Here is a 16,907-nt window from a genome sequence, read left to right on the forward strand (position 1 = left end):
GAACTCCAGAAGGTGGAACATGTCTAATCGGAAGATCAGGTGCTGTTCCTTCAATTGGGCTTCACTACAGCAGGCCAAGGACAAACATGTAGACATGAGAGCAGGATGGTGTGCTTAAATGGTAAGCAACAGGAAGGTCCAAGTCCTGCGGATGGACTGAAGGTCTGCAATGCAGTCACCAATCTGTGTTTGGTCTCTCCAATGTAGTCCACATTGGGAACAGTGAATGCAATTGACCACATCAAAGGAGGTGCAAGTGAAGCAGCTGAAAATGTTTGGGCCCTGGGATGGTGAGCAGGGAGGAGGTAAAGGGGCAGGTGTTGTGCCTTCTGCGATTGCAGGGGAAGGTGCTGTGGGAAGGGAGTGAAGTGTTGGATGTGATGGAGGAGTGGACCAGGGTATCCCAGAGGGAATTGTCCCTGTCGAATGCTGAGGGGAGTGAGGGGAAGGTGTGTTTGATGGTGGCATCATGCTGGAAATGGCAGAGGATGATGCTTTGCATGTGGAGACTGGTGGGGTGAAATGTGAGGACAAGGGGGACCGTATCCTCGTTCTGAGAGATGGGTTGGATGCAGTTGACAGCTCTGTCAACCACAGTGGAGGGAAACCAGGATTAAGGAAGATATGTCAGCAGTGCTGTTTTCCAAAGTGGCATCATTGGAACAGGTGCAACGGAGGCAAAGGAACTGAGAGAATGGGATGGAGTCCTTGCAGGATGTAGGGTGTGAAGAGCTATAGTCAAGGTAGATGTGGGTGCCGATAGGCTTGTAATGGATACTATTTGACAGTCTATCATCAGAACTGGAGACAGAGGGGTGAAGTGTCCATCTCTGACACTTCCCTTCCTTGAGGCAAAGCTTTTAGGTTAGCTTGTCACTCCTGTAAAGTGTGTCCGTTGGTAGCATTTTTGGCTCTGAATTGCAAGATTACAAATCTCACTACAAGAGCACAAAATCTGACGATGCAGTGCAGTACTGAGTATTGCATTGTTGGAGGTGCAGTCTTTCAGATGAGGCACTAAACTGAGACCCCATCTGTCTTTTCAGGTAGATGTTTAAAAATGAACTATGATGCAGTTTTGAATTAGGGGAATTTTTACAACTGCCTTGGGGTCAATATTTATCCCTCAATCAACATCACAGAACCCTAACCTGGTCATTATCAAATTGCTGTTGTGGTCTTGTTCTTGTTTAGGGAGGTAGTAACATGCTACTGGGTGCTTGCTGGGGCTCTGAGGAAACCTTGCTCCAAAGTTATCATGTTGCTGTTTGTGGGAGTTTGCTGTGTACAAACTGACTGCATTGTTTCAAACATTACAACAGTGGCTACACTTAAAGGATTACTGAAAAAAGAGACATGTTGAAGCTTTTCTTTTTGCATTCATCAGGATCCTTTGCAGGAATACCAATATAAGTGGAAAACAATTTATACTGTATGAAAAGAGTGCTGATTGGTTGGCAAGTGGATTCTGATTGGTCGAGGCTTGCTATGGATAATGCACCAGTTGATGGTGACCAATAGTTAACTGTCAAGCATTGTTTGAAATTTAAACCATGCAGCTTGACCTGGATTGGTCAAGTCATTGCCCTGAAGAATGAGTGAGTGAATGTCTGTCCCTTACTTTTATAAAAATTGATAAATAGGAGCGACTGATACCATTTGCCCTTACAATGGTATCTCTCACTCCTATTTATCAGTTGAAAAAATAAGGGACCCTCACAACATTTTGAAAAGTGCTTGGATAGGCACTTGAAGTGCCATAAAGGGACAGCACGGTGGCACAGTGGTTAGCACTGCTGCCTCACAGCACTTGGGACCCGGGTTCAATTCCAGCCTCGGGTCACTGTCTGTGCGGAGTCTGCACGTTCTCCCCGTGTCTGCGTGGGTTACCTCCGGGTGCTCCGGTTTCCTCCCACAGTCCAAAGATGTGCAGGTTAGGGTGCATTGGCCGTGCTAAATTCTCCCTCTTTGTACCCGAACAGGTGCCGGAGTGTGGCGACTAGGGGATTTTCAAAGTAACTTCATTGCAGTGTTAATGTAAGCCGACATGTGACACTAATAAATAAATAAACTTTAATAACTGACGGGTGCAGACTAAGAACTAGAAAGTGGGATTAGGCTGGATGATACCTTGTGACACAATGGACTGAATGCCCTCCTCCCACACTGAATTTCTCAATTTTAACCAGAATTCTTTTTATTTGGGCATCAATGGCAATGCCAGCATTTGTTGCCCCTCTCTAATTGGCCTTGAACTGAGTAGTTTGTAATGTCATTTCAGAGGGCAGTTAAGACTCAACCACATTGCTGTGGCTCTGGAGTCACATGTAGGCCAGACCAGGTAAGGATGGCAGATTTACTTCCCTGAAGGACATTCGTGAACTAGATGATGGTTGTCACCATTACTCAGACTTGCTTTCAATTAATTGGATTTAAATTCCACCAGGTGCCAAGGTGGGATTTGAACCATGTCTCCAGAGCTTTAGTTGGGGCCTTTGGATTCGTAGTCCAGTGACAATGCCATTATATCATGTTATGAGAATTCCCGATCCTGTCCTCTTATCTCTACCAGCTTGTCTTTCAGCCACTTATCCAGTCTAGATTGTTGGTTTATCTCCAGCACTAACCCAAGATGGATGTCACTCGAGCGCTGTGTATCTTGGCCTCTCATTCAAGAAACCTCACTGAAAACCATCTGTTTCTGTCTAATCTATTTCAATTTTTTTCATAATTTTAAACACTTTATCATTCTGTGCTCCTTCCTGACATTTTGCCAACCTTGATTTCAATGGGTCTGCTGCTGCTCTCAGCTGTCAAGGCCTCAGCTGTGGAATTCCTTCCCTGGAACCCCTCTGCTGCTGCTTTGAAACACTAATAAATCACAACAAAATGACAATGTGCATGTATTTATCCAGTGCCCTGAATGCAGTAAAAAGCCGTGCGATTTGGATGGATCAGCTGTGGTCTTAATGATGGAACAGGCTTGAAGGGCAAATGCTAGCTCCATGCTCCTATTTATGTTTCTGAAGTAATTTATCAGACATTGACGTTGCATCACGTGAGATTTTAGGAAAGAAGACCTCATCTGGCACAGTGGTTAGCACTGCTGCCTCACAGCGCCAGAGACCCGGGTTTGATTCCCAGCTTGGGTCACCGTCTGTGTGGAATTTTCACCTTCTCCCCGTGTCTGCGTGGGTTCCCTCCGGGTGCTCTGGTTTCCTCCCACAGTCCAAAGATGTGCGGGTTGGGTGGATTGGCCATGCTAAATTGCCCCTCGTGTCAGGGGGACTAGCTAGGGTAAATGCATGGGGTTAAGGGAATCGGGCCTGGGTGGGATTGTGGTCGGTGCAGACTCAATGGGCTGAATGGCCTCCTTCTGCACTGTCGGGTTCTATGATTCACCATCTTTTTTGTCATTGTACGAATATTTCCAGGTGACTCGGTCAGATTTGTTTTTGATACATCAGTGAAATGCTTTCAGCTGTTTTACTGTGTTGAAAACTTTGTAGAAATACCAGTTATTTGCTGTTCTGATGAAAGGTCATCGATCTGAACCGTGAACTTTTACTTCACAGATGCTGTCAGACCTGCTGTGTGTTTCCAGTTTTATTGGAAGTTATTCTATTAAATCTTGCCTGCGGGGTGGTATGGAAGCTCTGTGACTCAGATAAACTGAAAAAAATTGGCTCCGCATAACTTTAGAAAAGCATGATGAAGGTGATGAGGGACTGGATTGCATGCACACTGACAAATGGTTTCAATTACACGGGGCGGGCCAGCATCATGTGAGCCATTGCATTAGGAGAGAAATAGATTGTGTAGCAGGCAGTTCCTCTTTTTCCAGGGAATAGCTGACAAGCGTGGTTTGTGTGGTGAGCGATGATTCACTCTGGGCCTTCTGGAGAGCGTTGGGACACTGTGGCTGGGCCACTTTGCATCTTACAGGGAATAGGTATCAATGAACTGGTCATGCTTGGTGTCGTCCCTTGCTCCATTTTCAATCACTTAGAGGGTTCATAAGGTTGCTTTTACCCTTCAATTGGCCTTGGGTTTGTAAATCTGATTCCTCGCTTCTCCCACAGGACATCACTGAGAAAAGGTTGCAGGGGAAACGGTGAGGGTGGAATTCATAATGATTGAGTTTACAGCACGAAAAGAGGCCCATCAGTCCATTGTGTCTGCACTGGCCATCAAGCATCTATCTATTCGAATCCCATTTATCAGCACTTGGTCCGTAGCCTTGTATGCTATGATGTTTTAAGTGCTCCTCTAAATGCTTGTTAATTGTTGAGTGTTTCCTCAAATCCCCTCTAAATCTCCTGCCCTGACCTTAAATCTATGTCCCCTGGTTACTGAAGCCTCTACCAAGAGGGAACGTTCCTTCCTATCTACGCTGTCCGTGTCCCTCATAATGTTGTACACCTTGAGCAGGTCCCCCCCTCAGTCTTCTCTGCTCCACAGAAAACAATGGCAGTCTAGCTAGCCTCTCTTCCAGCCCAGGCACCATCTCCTCTACATTCATCAGTACAATTACATCTTTCCTATCGTGTAGTGACCAGAATTGGGAATTTTCACCTGACTTGAAGAATTGCACCTGTTGAAGATGAATGATCTTCTCCCCCCCACTCTGTCCTTCACATCCCCCATTGTTTCCATCTGTGTTTCTTCAGCGAGATCATCCACACGCGCGCGCACACACAACGCTATCATCCACACACACAAGCAGAAGGAAAAGAGATATTGAACAATCTTGTGAATAATCAGCAGCACTCAACAGAACTTGTTAAAATGAAATTAATTTGAGAAAGTTGAGAGAGTTCAGGCATTCCTGGTTGAGTGTCTCTGGGAATCCAGTCCAGCAATGTGCCGACGCTAAATCCACTATAATGCAACCTTGGAATCAGTCATCGTATTTTCTCCTTGTGATATGCTTGCGTTTGGTGAATGACTTCACCACGGCAGCAGTTGAACGATCTTGTTTGGTGATTAAGCTGTAGTCCAGTGACTTTAAGTGTGGGATAGCTCCCACCACATAACTCCTTTGGGGGAAGAGAGAGAGATTGAGTGTTAAACTCTAGTAGCTGGGATTCACAGAATCTTGTGGCCAGGAATGGGGTCACAGCCCAGCGGCCTTGTCAGTTCTTTGAATAATCTTTCCAATTAGTTCCACTGGTCTTTCAACAACAACATATATCGCCCTTAATGTTGTAAAACATTATACAGAGCATAACCCTTCAGCCTCGTAACTAATTAACTATCTGTCTATCTCCTCAAATTTACTCAATATTCCGGCATCTACAACGCTCTGGGGTAGCGAATTCCACAGATTCACCACCCTTTGAGAAAAGTAATTTCTCCTCATCTCTGTTGTAAATCTGCTAAATCCTTATCCTAAAACCTATTGTTCTAGATTGCTCCACAAGGGGAAATATCCTCTCCATGTCTACTTTGTCCATCTCCATTATCATCTTGTACACCTCAATTGGATCCCGTCTCATTCTTCTAAACTCCAGGGAGTATCGGCCTAAACTGCCCAATCTCTCTTCATAAAACAAACCCCTCATCTCTGGAATCCATCTAGTGAACCTCCTCTAATGCCACTATAACCTTCCGGAAATAAGGGGACCAAAACTGTGCACCATACTCCAGGTGCAGTCTCACCAATGCCTTGGATAGTTGCAGCAACACTTCCTTACTTTTATACTCCATTCCTTCAACTATAAATGCCTCAATCCCATTTGCTTTCTTTATGACGTGCTGTACCTGCATACTAGTTTTCTGCTACACATGCACAAGGACACCCAGATCCCTCTGCACTGAAGCACTCTGAAGTTTCTACCCATTGAGATAATAAGTTGCCTTTCTGTTTTTCCAATCAGTATGGATAACCTCACACTTATCCATGTTAAACTCCATCTGCCAGATTCTGGCCCCAATCACCGAACCTATCTATATCCATCTGTAAATTTCTTATTTCCTCATTGCAACTTACTATCCTATTTTAGTGTCATCTGCAAATTTAGCTATAGTACATTCTTTCTATCAGTGTATATAAGTCAATTTATCTTGTAAATAGTTGGGGCCTGAGGACTGAACCCTGTGACACTAGTTACATCTTGCCGACCAGAAAAAGACCCATTTATCCCCACTCTCTGTCTTCTGTCAGTTAGCCAATCCTCTACCCAAGCTAAAAAATTACCCTAAACCCCATGTGATCTTACCGTGTGTATTAACCTGTGCAGCACCTTATCAAGTGCCTTCCTGAAGTCCAGATATACTACATCTACAGGATCCCCACTATCCACTTAGCTTGTTACATCTTTGAAGAACTCTAGCAAATTAGTCAAAACATGATTTACCCTTCATAAAACCATGCTGACTCAGATTGCATTTTGACTTTCTAAATGTTCTTAATAATGGATGTATAATAATTTCCCAACAACATGTTAGACTAGCTGGTTGATAGTTTTCTACTTTCTCCCTCCTTCCCTTTTTGAATAAGAGCATTACATTAGCATTTTTCCAATCCTTTCCCAAATCCAGGGAATTTTGGAATATTCTAACCAAAGGATCCACTATCTCCGTTGCCACTTCCTTTAATACCCTAGAATGTAGGCCATCAGGCCTGGGGACTCTGTCTGCCTTCAATCCCAATAGCTTGTCAAGTACTGTTTCCCTGTTGATGATTGTTCTAAGTTCCTCCCTTCCTATTCCCTCTGTATTATCTGTTACTTTCGGGATGGTCTAATGTCCTCCACCATGAAAACTGAAGCAAAATATTGATTTCGTGTCTCCACCATTTGTGTGTTCCCCGTTATTAACTCCTGATCTCATCCTCCAAGGGACCACCATTCACTTTAGCTACTCTCTTCCCTTTGATATACTGATAGAAGCTTTTGCCATCCATCTTTATATTTTGTGCTAGTTTTGTTTCTTCATTCATTTTATTTTTTAACTATTTGTTGATCTTAAAGTTTCCCAATCTTCCAGTCTGCCACTAGCCTTTACAATATGGTGTACATTAGTTTTTGTCTTTATGTTGTCTTTAACCTCCTTGCTTAGCTATGAATGTTTCTCCTCCTCTGACAATCTTTCTTCCTCTCTGGAAGATATTTTAGTCGGGACGAATTGAATATCTCCTTTAACAGCTGCCATTGATCATCAGCTGTCCTACCTTTTAGCCTTCCTGCCCAGTCCACTTGGGCCAGGTCTGTCCTCATGCCTATGTCATGACCTTTGTTTATCTCCAGAAGTAGGTCATAATTAGATCAGCCATGATCTTACTGAATGGTGGAGCAGGCACGAAGGGCCGAATGGCAGCCTCCTGCTCCTATTTCTTATTTTATGTTTGTGTGTGGAATCTTGCTATTTCCAAATTGGCTGCTGTGTTTCCTTCGTTACAAGAGTAACATTTCAATAAAGTGTTTCATTGGCTGTAAAGTGTCTAGGGACATCCTGAGGAAGTGAAAGGCGCCATGTAAATGCAAGTTCTTTAGTTTCGGATCAAAGCTTTCCATTCCACTGATGCAAGAATTTTTGACACTTCCTCCACCAGACCTGGTGTACAGTAGCTTAGTTTTTATTCCACTAGATTGCACGTGACATTCAATTCCAATGGGGCAAAATGCAAAAAAAAGAATAAATCTGGTGATCAGGAGGGCAGTCACTGGTTGGAGACAATGAATTGCCAGATTGTTATAGTGTGTTATAATGTGTCTCTCATTTACCTGCCTTACTTACACAATCTCAGCTTGCGTGCGACTCCAGTGCCACACCAAGGGCCCTCGGAGCAACAATGGATGGACAACAGATACAGACTGCATCTAAAATCCTGATTGAATGTGGGTGGTTCTGTTGAGAAAAGTGCCAGCAAATTCCTCAAGAGAAAGCAGGTAAAGGTACATCAGAGACTAGCACTGATCTGTATCAAGTTGTGGAGATGCCAGTGTTGGACAGGTGTAAGCACAGTAAGAAGTCTCACAACACCAGGTTAACGTCCAACAGGTTTATTCGGCAGCACCACCTTTTGGAGTCTCAGGCTCCTTCATCAGGTGAGTGAGGACTTGTGTTCACAAACAGGGCATATACAGATGTGTATGTATTGTCTCCAGCCAGGACAGTTAGTGAGATTTTGCATCTCACTAACTGTCCTGGCTGGAGACAATACACATCTCTTTAATCTGTGCTTAACCCTCTCTCCACTCACATTGTCTGTACCTTTAAGACTTGATTATCTGTAAAGACTCGCATTCCAACCATTATCTTGTAAATTGAGTTTGTGTCTGTATATTCCCTGTTTGTGAACAGAACTCCCACTCACCTGATGAAGGAGCCTGAGACTCCGAAAGGTGGTGCTGCCAAATAAACCTGTTGGACTTTAACCTGGTGTTGTGAGACTTCTTACTGTACCAAGTTACCAGGTTAGGGTGCGTTAAATATCAGCCTTGGTACCCCCCAGCTTGAAGCCTGGAGGAGCAGGATCAGGACATGACAAGGGTTTGACTGTGATATACACCTCTTGGTCAAATAGCTGGTTGATCACTCAGTATGGCAACTTTGGACAGGCAGATAGATACGATTTCACTCCAGTGAGTGCCTGTCAGAAGAGGATGTATTTGGTCTTGGGTTGATGCTGCAGTTGACAGGTTACTGAGAAGGGAAATGATGTCCTATTGCTATAGAGGAAGCAGACACTCCCACCCCAGGTACCTGTATCCTTTGGTTTGCTCTATCGGGTTGCCGTGCAATGTCAGGTTCCGCAGGTGCATGAGCGAGACTAACTTGTCCACCTCAAACAGCTCGTTAATCTGGTTGGCGTGGAGTCTGAGGATCTGCAGGTTGGGGCACTGCAGCAGGACCTGCCAAAAGATAAACCAAGTGACAGACAGTGGTAAAAATCCCCAAGTCAAAGAACAAAAAAAATTGCTATGCAGGAACAGGCCCTTCGACCCTCCAACCCTGCACCGATAATGCTGCCCGACTGAACTAAAACCCTTCCAGGGACCATATCCCTCTATTCCCATCCTATTCATGTATTTGCCTAGACGCCCCTAAAAAGTCACTATTGTATCTGCTCCACTACCTCCCCCGGCAGTGAGTTCCAGACACCCACCACCCTCTGTAAAAAAAAAACTTGTCTCGTACATCTCCTTTAAACCTTGCCCCTCGCACCTTAAACCTATGCCCCCTAGTAATTGACTCTTCCACCCTGGGAAAAAGCTTGTGACTATCCACTCTGTCCATACCCCTCATAATCTTATAGACTTCTATCAGGTCGCCCCTCAACCTCTGTCTTCCAGTGAGACGGCAGATTCATTTTATATTCAAACATTACCAGTTCATTCAATGTGCTCATTCCAGTTTTCTAAAGACAGCTGCCAGCCATGCCTCCAAGTCAGAATGCTGTGGGTTCAAGTGACATTGCAGAGTTGAGCCCATAATCCCATGCACTCGGTGCAATACTGAGAGACTGCTGCACTGTTGGCGCTGTTGTCTTTCAGATGAACATAATCATAGAAATCATAGAAACCCTACAGTGCAGAAGGAGGCCATTCGGCCCATCGAGTCTGCACCGACCACAATCCCACCCAGGCCCTACCCCCACATATTTACCCGCTAATCCCTCTAACCTACACATCCCAGGACTCTAAGGGGCAATTTTTAACCTGGCCAATCAACCTAACCCGCACATCTTTGGACTGTGGGAGGAAACCGGAGCACCTGGAGGAAACCCACGCAGACACGAGGAGAATGTGCAAACTCCACACAGACAGTGACCCGAGCCGGGAATCGAACCCTGGAGCTGTGAAGCAGCAGTGCTAACCACTGTGCTACCGTGCACAGGAATAAGCAAGGACATAAAAGATGGTAAAGCAGGGAGTTCTCACTGGTCCTTGGACCAATAGTTATTCATCACTCAGCAAGGCAAAATCAAATTATCCGTTACTATCACATTGCTATTTGTGGCAGCTTGCTGTCATCAAATTTACTGTCTTGTTTCCTACATTTCAATAGTGACCACAAGGTACCAGGTGTAAGGGGTGTGAAAAGTGCTATATAAATGAAAGATTTTCATTGAATTTGTTTTCAATTTTGGGCTGAAATTGAGGAATATTGATGCAGTGAAAAGGGACGTTTCCCAACCAAGTCCCGACTATCTGCATTTCTAAACATCTGCTTTTTGATTGTGTTCACTAACAGCATTTAAACCAGAGTTCTGGAAATCAACAGAGGTATTGTTATTTGGAAGGTAAAGCTCTCTCTACATTGTCCCCATCAAACACTCCCAGGACAGGTACAGCACGGGGTTAGATACAGAGTAAAGCTCCCTCTACACTGACCCCATCAAACACTCCCAGGACAGGTACAGCACGGGGTTAGATACAGAGTAAAGCTCCCTCTACACTGTCCCCCATCAAACACTCCTTGCACAAGTACAGGACAAGGCAATATTACAGGACTTGTATATGCTGGCTGTCGAGTGGATCGAGACAGCCAGACTCCATTCATGAGAAGGGCCTGCTCTGGATTTCAGCAATGTTAAACCCAAACCATCACCAAGTACCTGAACATCCCTGCAGCCAGTTCATAGTGAACTCTACACTCTGAGCACAATAATATTGTGGAACAGCAGTAATAATTGGCCAGGGGGAGTGGGTTATGTGAAGGGTTGCTGGCATGCGGGAAATAAACCTGCAGACAATTAGGAGCTCACTTTTTCCAGAGAGGACAAGAGGAGAATTTTTCATTCAGACAGCAAGTGGTTTTGATCTGGAACCCGCTGCCTGCAAGGACTATAGAATCTAATTCAATAATTCCTTCCAAAAAGGAGCTGGATAAATAGTTAAAAAGAAAATAATTGCAGGGCAATGGGGAAAGTGTGGGAATAACTAGATTGGTCTTTCAAAGGGCTGTACAGGCACAATGGGCTGAACTGCCTCCTGTGCTGTATGTTTTTGTACTGTGGAAGAACAGCATTGTTGGAAATGCCATTGGCTAGTGCAGTAGTTCAGATCAGCTCGGCAAGCCAATCTGAAAGTGGCAAAAACTCCAATTGGGTTCTGTGGCAGAGTTTTAGGATGCAAATCAGAAGAGGTGATGCGAGTGCATAAAACCCTTTTTTGGTGCACTTGGTGCCAATCAGGTCACCCAATCATCAGAGTGATAGTGTATCAAATTTGAGTCAGTGTTGGGTCAGAAAGAGTATTTGCATTTATCATCTTCGGTTCTCTGTCTGAAGGCTGGTCCTTGGCAATTGATTGCTGAGCCAGTGAATTGCCTAGATCCTTTACTCTGGGTAGGGTGAGGAGGCAGGCCCCGTGTCTACCTCAGCTGGAACAGGGATTGTGCATTTCTCATTACTGCGGGTTACATGCTAGCTGATGAGCTAACTGAGCTAACCAGACCCCCCCAGTGCATTCGTATTGTGTCTTTAATTTTGTAAAACTTCCTAAGGCACTTCACTGGGGTGCTATCAAATGGAAAGCAAATCACCGAGTGAGGCGTAGCCACTAGTGATGGAATGGTTGAAGTCTGGGATATAGAAGAGGGTGGAATGGGAGCAACAGAGTTCCGAGAGTTGGAGAGGTCGTTACAGCAACAATTAAGATACTTTACAGGAAGGTCATAATGATTGGGGTGGCATAGTGGTTAGCTCTGCTGTCTCAAAGCGGCAGCGACCTGGGTTCAATTCCCGGCTTGGGTCACTGCCTGTGTGGAGTCTGCATGTTCTCCCCGTGTCTGCGTGGGTTTCCTCCGGGTGCTCTGGTTTCCTCCCACAGTCCAAAGATGTGCGGGTTAGGTGGATTGGCCATGCTAAATTGCCCCTTAGTGTCAGGGAGACTAGCTAGGGTAAATGCATGGGATTATGGGATAGGGCCTGGGTGAGATTGTGGTCGGTGCAGACTCGATGGGCCGAATGGCCTCCTTCTGCACTGTCGGATTCTATGATTCTAAACCTGAAATACAGAACAGAAGGAAGGTGACCAAAAGCTTGATCAGTGAAGCAGGTTTTAAGTGATTTAAGGTAGGAAAGAGAAGCAGAGAGATTTTAGAGAGGGAATCCCAGGCAGAGTAAGGCACGGCTGTCAATGGTGGAGTGATTGAAATCAAGGATGCTCAAGAGGCCAAAATCAGATGACTGCAGAGATCTCGGAGGAGATTACAGAGATAAGGAAAGATATGTCTATGGAGGGATTTGAAAACATGGATGAGAATTTTAAAATCGAGGCACTGCTGGACTGAGAGCCAACATGGATCAGAGCGAGTGATAGGTGAATGGGATTTGGTGTCTTTAGAACATGAGCAGCAGAAATTTGAATGACCTGAATTTACAGAGTGTAGAGTGTGGGAGGCTGATAGAGTGCTGGATCGCCAAGTAAAGGAGAGGTGCAGCGACAAGAGATAGTGGTGATGTCTGACAATGTTACAGCAGATGGAAGTAGAGAGAGTTAGTGATGGCACAAATACATATTTGTATTTGGCAGATGGAGTTTAATTTAGACAAATGTGAGGTAATGCATTTTGGTAGATTGAACCAGGGCAGGACTTACTCAGTTAATGGTAGGGCGTTGGGGAGAGTTATAGAACAAAGAGATCTGGGGGTGCATGTTCATAGCTCCTTGAAAGTGGAGTCACAGGTGAACAGAGTGGTGAAGAAGGCATTCGGCATGCTTGGTTTCATCGGTCAGAACATTGAATACAGGAGTTGGGACGTCTTGTTGAAGTTGTACAAGACATTGGTAAGGCCACACTTGGAATACTGTGTGCAATTCTGGTCACCCTATTATAGAAAGGATATTATTAAACTAGAATGAGTGCAGAAAAGATTTACTAGGATGCTACCGGGACTTGATGGATTGAGTTATAAGGAGAGGCTGAATAGACTGGGACTTTTTTTCTCTGGAACGTAGGGGGCTGAGGGGTGACCTTATAGAAGTCTATAAAATAATGAGGGGCATAGACAAGGTAGTCAATATCTTTTCCCATAGGTAGGGGAGTCTAAAACTAGAGGGCAGAGGTTTAAGGTGAGAGGGGAGAGATACAAAAGTGTCCAGAGGGGCAATTCTTTCACACAGAGGGTGGTGAGTGTCTGGAACAAGCTGCCATAGGTAGTAGTAGAGGCGGGTACAATTTTATCTTTTAAAAAGCATTTGGATAGTTACATGGGTACGCTGGGTATAGAGGGATATGGGCCAAATGCGGGCAATTGGGATTAGTTTAGTGTTTTTTTTAAAAAAGGGCAGCATGGACAAGTTGGGCCAAAGGGCCTGTTTCCATGTTGTAAACCTCTGACTCTGTATTTGGAAGCTCGTCTTAGTGTTAAATGTGACATGAAGAAAGTGAACAGACTGGCTTAATCTTAAACTGTTGTCAGGGAGATGGAAGGAGCTGGTAATTAGCAAATAGAGTTTGGAACAGAGCCGCAAAATCTTTACAGTGCAGGAGGCCATTCAGCCCATTGAATCTACACCGGCTCTCTCAAACAGCAGTCTACTTAGTCCCACTACCCTGCCTTATCCTCATAACCTTGCACATTCTTACTTTCCAGATAGCAATCCAATTCCCTTGTGAATCCCTCCATTGAACTTGGCTGTGCTCCTCTTAGGAAGTTTGTTCAAGACTCCAAACACCCTCTAGGTGAAAGAAAATGCTCCTTTTGCCAATTATTTTGAATCTGTGCCCTCTAGTTCTTGGTGCTCTCCAGAGGGAACAGTTTCTCACTATTTACCCTGTCCATAATCCTCAGGCTCTATCAAGTCACCTCTTGATCTTTTCTCCAAGGAAAACAGTCTCACCGCTTCAGACTAGCCTCAGAGCTACAGTCCTTTATCTCTGCAACGATTCTTGTCAATCTCCTCTCTACTCTCTCCAATGTGGTCACTAAAGTTAATGGTTTCAGTGTTACTGATAATTGGAGGAAATTTCTGCTTATCCGGTACTGGATGTCCGATAAGCAGTCTTGATAATTTAGTGACAACAGAAAAGTTGAGAGAGATGGTGGTGTGGTAGAGCTGCTTGTGTACAGAAATTGGTATAGGAGGGGGCAAGGATAGAGCGTTGGAGGACACCAGAGGTAATGGTGCGGGAGCAGGAAAATAAGCTATTGTACGTGATTCTCTGGCTCTGATTCGTAAGTTAAGAATGATCTCCTTGATTGATGTTGAGAAGCGGGGGGAGGGTGATAGATTTCACTGCAACGAAACACAGCCCAGAACCTACAGCGTCAATGTTGGTCAGGATGTTGAAGGCGAGGTCAATCCAGAACAAACGGGCAGGTTGCACAAACAAGGCAGCAATCAGCTGATCCAGTCCGCTCAATTCACACAGCCGGTTGTGGCTCAGACGCAAGGAGCAGCTCTTCACCTTCTTGTCCTCTGTATACTCGTTTGGTCGGAGGCCAGCGCGAGGAGTCAGTTTAACACAGTCTGCATAATATAGAGAAACAGTTAAAAAGGAGACTAACTGCCCTGGAAATACATCAGAGACTCGCTAATTACCAGTTTGCATGTTATTTTGCAGCACAGATTGCGGTGATGAAGTCGAAAATATGTTGCCCACACTCTCCCCATAGAACATAGGCTGTATGTCAATCCCAAACTAATCCTATTGTGCAACCCTCCCCCCGCCCCGCCCCAATTCTAAACTAATCCTGCTCTCCCTGGTGAATCCCAATAAACTAGATAGGGTGGCACTGGGTGATGAACAAGACCCTTATCAGCAGGGAAGGTGCCAGAGAAAGGGCAGCTGTGAATATTGTCCCTCAGAGGATGGAGGACAGACACGGCCTTGTTGAGCCAGGCCATTGCAGGGCTTCAGGAGTCACAGCGAAGGAGCCTCTATCCAGACCAGCAACTACCAAGGTGCTCCCACAGCTTGGAATTCTTTTGAGGTAATGCACCATGGTGGATTTAGAATGGAGGAGGCTACATAGCTCATGTCACTATTGCTCAGGGCTTTGAGAGTGGCCAGCCTCTTAGAGCTGGATGTGGCAGCACTTGCAGGAAATGTGCACCGACATTCACACACTGCGTTCCATTTTCTGTAGCCTTGACTCATCATTGGGGCTGATGGCACCAGAGTGTCTTGAAGGGATGCCAATTGAAGCCCTGCTGGTGGCTCCTTCCAACCCTCCAAAGCACCTGCCAATGTGTGAAGCAGTCAGGAAGGAGCAAGAGGGGATCATCTTTCACATGGCACCACCATCATCATCAGCCTCCTTGTTCCTGTGACAATGGCAGCATCATTGCCATGACAGAAGCTGCCTCTGTAATATTGCAGGCGCAGCAGTCTCTGGGAGAGATTACCCCATGGATACCTCCACAAAAAGGACAATGCCATGTGCATCTCATCCACAAGCTGAGGCAAGAGAGCAGCTTGCATCCACTTTCTCCAATGCCACAAGAGGAGCTGTGTGTGGAAGTATTCGAGTGCAGAGGCCACTGCTTGGGCTAGAATGGGTCACTGGGGTGTTTTCTACTTGTAACTGTGCATTCTTCGTCTCGATGAGTATCACATCAAAATTGAAACATGAAACCAATGGTGTAAACATTCTTTTATTAATGGTGGGACAAGAAAAGAGGAATGAAATAGTGAAGCAGAGAATGATTCCCTGTTGATGATCACAAAATCCCTGGGCAAATATATTCCCTTCACTGGTCGGAAGAGTTTGCATGTTCTAGGCTGCGTCTTGAATGACAGCATTAGCACAGGCAGCGCAGGGTGATTTGGAGACTATGTCGTTTCTCCTGGGTCAGAGGAGCTAACGCGAATCGTTCTGGAATCAGATGATCCCTGACATTAATGACATCCTGATGAGATAGAATCCAGAGCTGAACCGGACCACCTCCTTGGACAGCTGGAGTACTGCTTGACTTGAAGGTGCACATCTCTCTGGAGGATCATATTATGGAGAGCACAGTTGTCCAGCACAATGAACAAGATCCTTGCAGACATCACCCAAATATTCCAGGCACCAGAAAGGCATCTTTAAAAGCCCAATGGCCTGTTCAGTGGAACTTCTAGTGAGCAACTGGCTTCAGTTGTATAACCACTATGCCTCTGACTCTTGTCAAGGGGTAAGTAACCAACTCTTCAAGGGATATCCTTTGTCCTCTCAAATCCATCTACAGATTTGGATGTCAGAGTGAAGAGCTTCAGCAGCCTGGACTGATGGGCAGTGAAGGAGTCAGGGTAGCTGTCAAGAAAGTGCACACATGGAGGAAACTCTTGATGTGGTCACAGAGCAGATGAACATTGAGTGAGTGAAATCCCTCCTGTTGCTGAATCGCATCGAGTGGTTTGATGGAATTATGAGTGCAATGGATGATGATCCACAGCTGGAAGCAAATCCCAATGCCCTGTGTGCCTGCAAGGCCCTGTTGGCCTCGAATTGTATGTATTGTCCAGCTCTCAGAAACAGCACATCAATGACCCGTGAGATGCAGTGATGTGCAGCAGGCTTTTGGGAAGCCAAAGCCTGTGGCTGGTCTTTGGAAGGAGCCAAAAATGAAGAAGTTCAAAACCGCAGTGATTTCAGTGGCTACTGGCACAGCATGGCATGAGTGTTGTCAGGTCTCTGGTGATGAGGGCACAAGCTTTTCTGGCCATTTCCCTGGAGAGTCCCAGTCTCCCATGGCATTTGTTCTCGGCCATCTCAAGGGAGCTCCTTCTTTGACAGCAGATCCCAGTGGAGTGTGGGGTCTCTGTCAGTTTTAATATACCTTTAAAGGATAGCAATGTGACATCATTAGAAAGAATGCGAGTCATGCAATCCAGTTTTAGTCTCACTTTTGCCTGTGAGCAGAACACAGCACAGCTCAGATGCCTTCAAGCTTTCTATCCATACATATCAGTTCTTATGTAGTCTTAATATACAAACCTATGCTTACCCAATGGTGACTGGTGTC

The 16,907-nt window shown here is 45.3% G+C and overlaps 1 protein-coding gene across 4 annotated transcripts in view; it reads right to left on the reverse strand.

Moving 5' to 3' along the window:
- Positions 1-16,907, reverse strand: part of lrrc51 (leucine rich repeat containing 51) — a 35,784-nt gene that overhangs the window by 10,372 nt on the left and 8,505 nt on the right. For 3 of the 4 annotated variants that reach the window (XM_078222614.1, XM_078222612.1, XM_078222613.1), the window contains exons 3-4: positions 14,221-14,426; positions 8,710-8,858 (exon numbers count right to left, since the gene is read on the reverse strand). In XM_078222614.1, the coding sequence (XP_078078740.1) occupies positions 8,710-8,858; positions 14,221-14,426 (355 nt within the window). Of the gene's footprint in view, positions 1-4,778; positions 5,040-8,709; positions 8,859-14,220; positions 14,427-16,907 lie in introns of those variants that run through there. The other variant, XM_078222615.1, reaches the window with a different exon arrangement.

This window comes from Mustelus asterias, chromosome 10, assembly GCF_964213995.1.
Source record: "Mustelus asterias chromosome 10, sMusAst1.hap1.1, whole genome shotgun sequence".
NCBI lineage: Eukaryota > Metazoa > Chordata > Chondrichthyes > Carcharhiniformes > Triakidae > Mustelus > Mustelus asterias.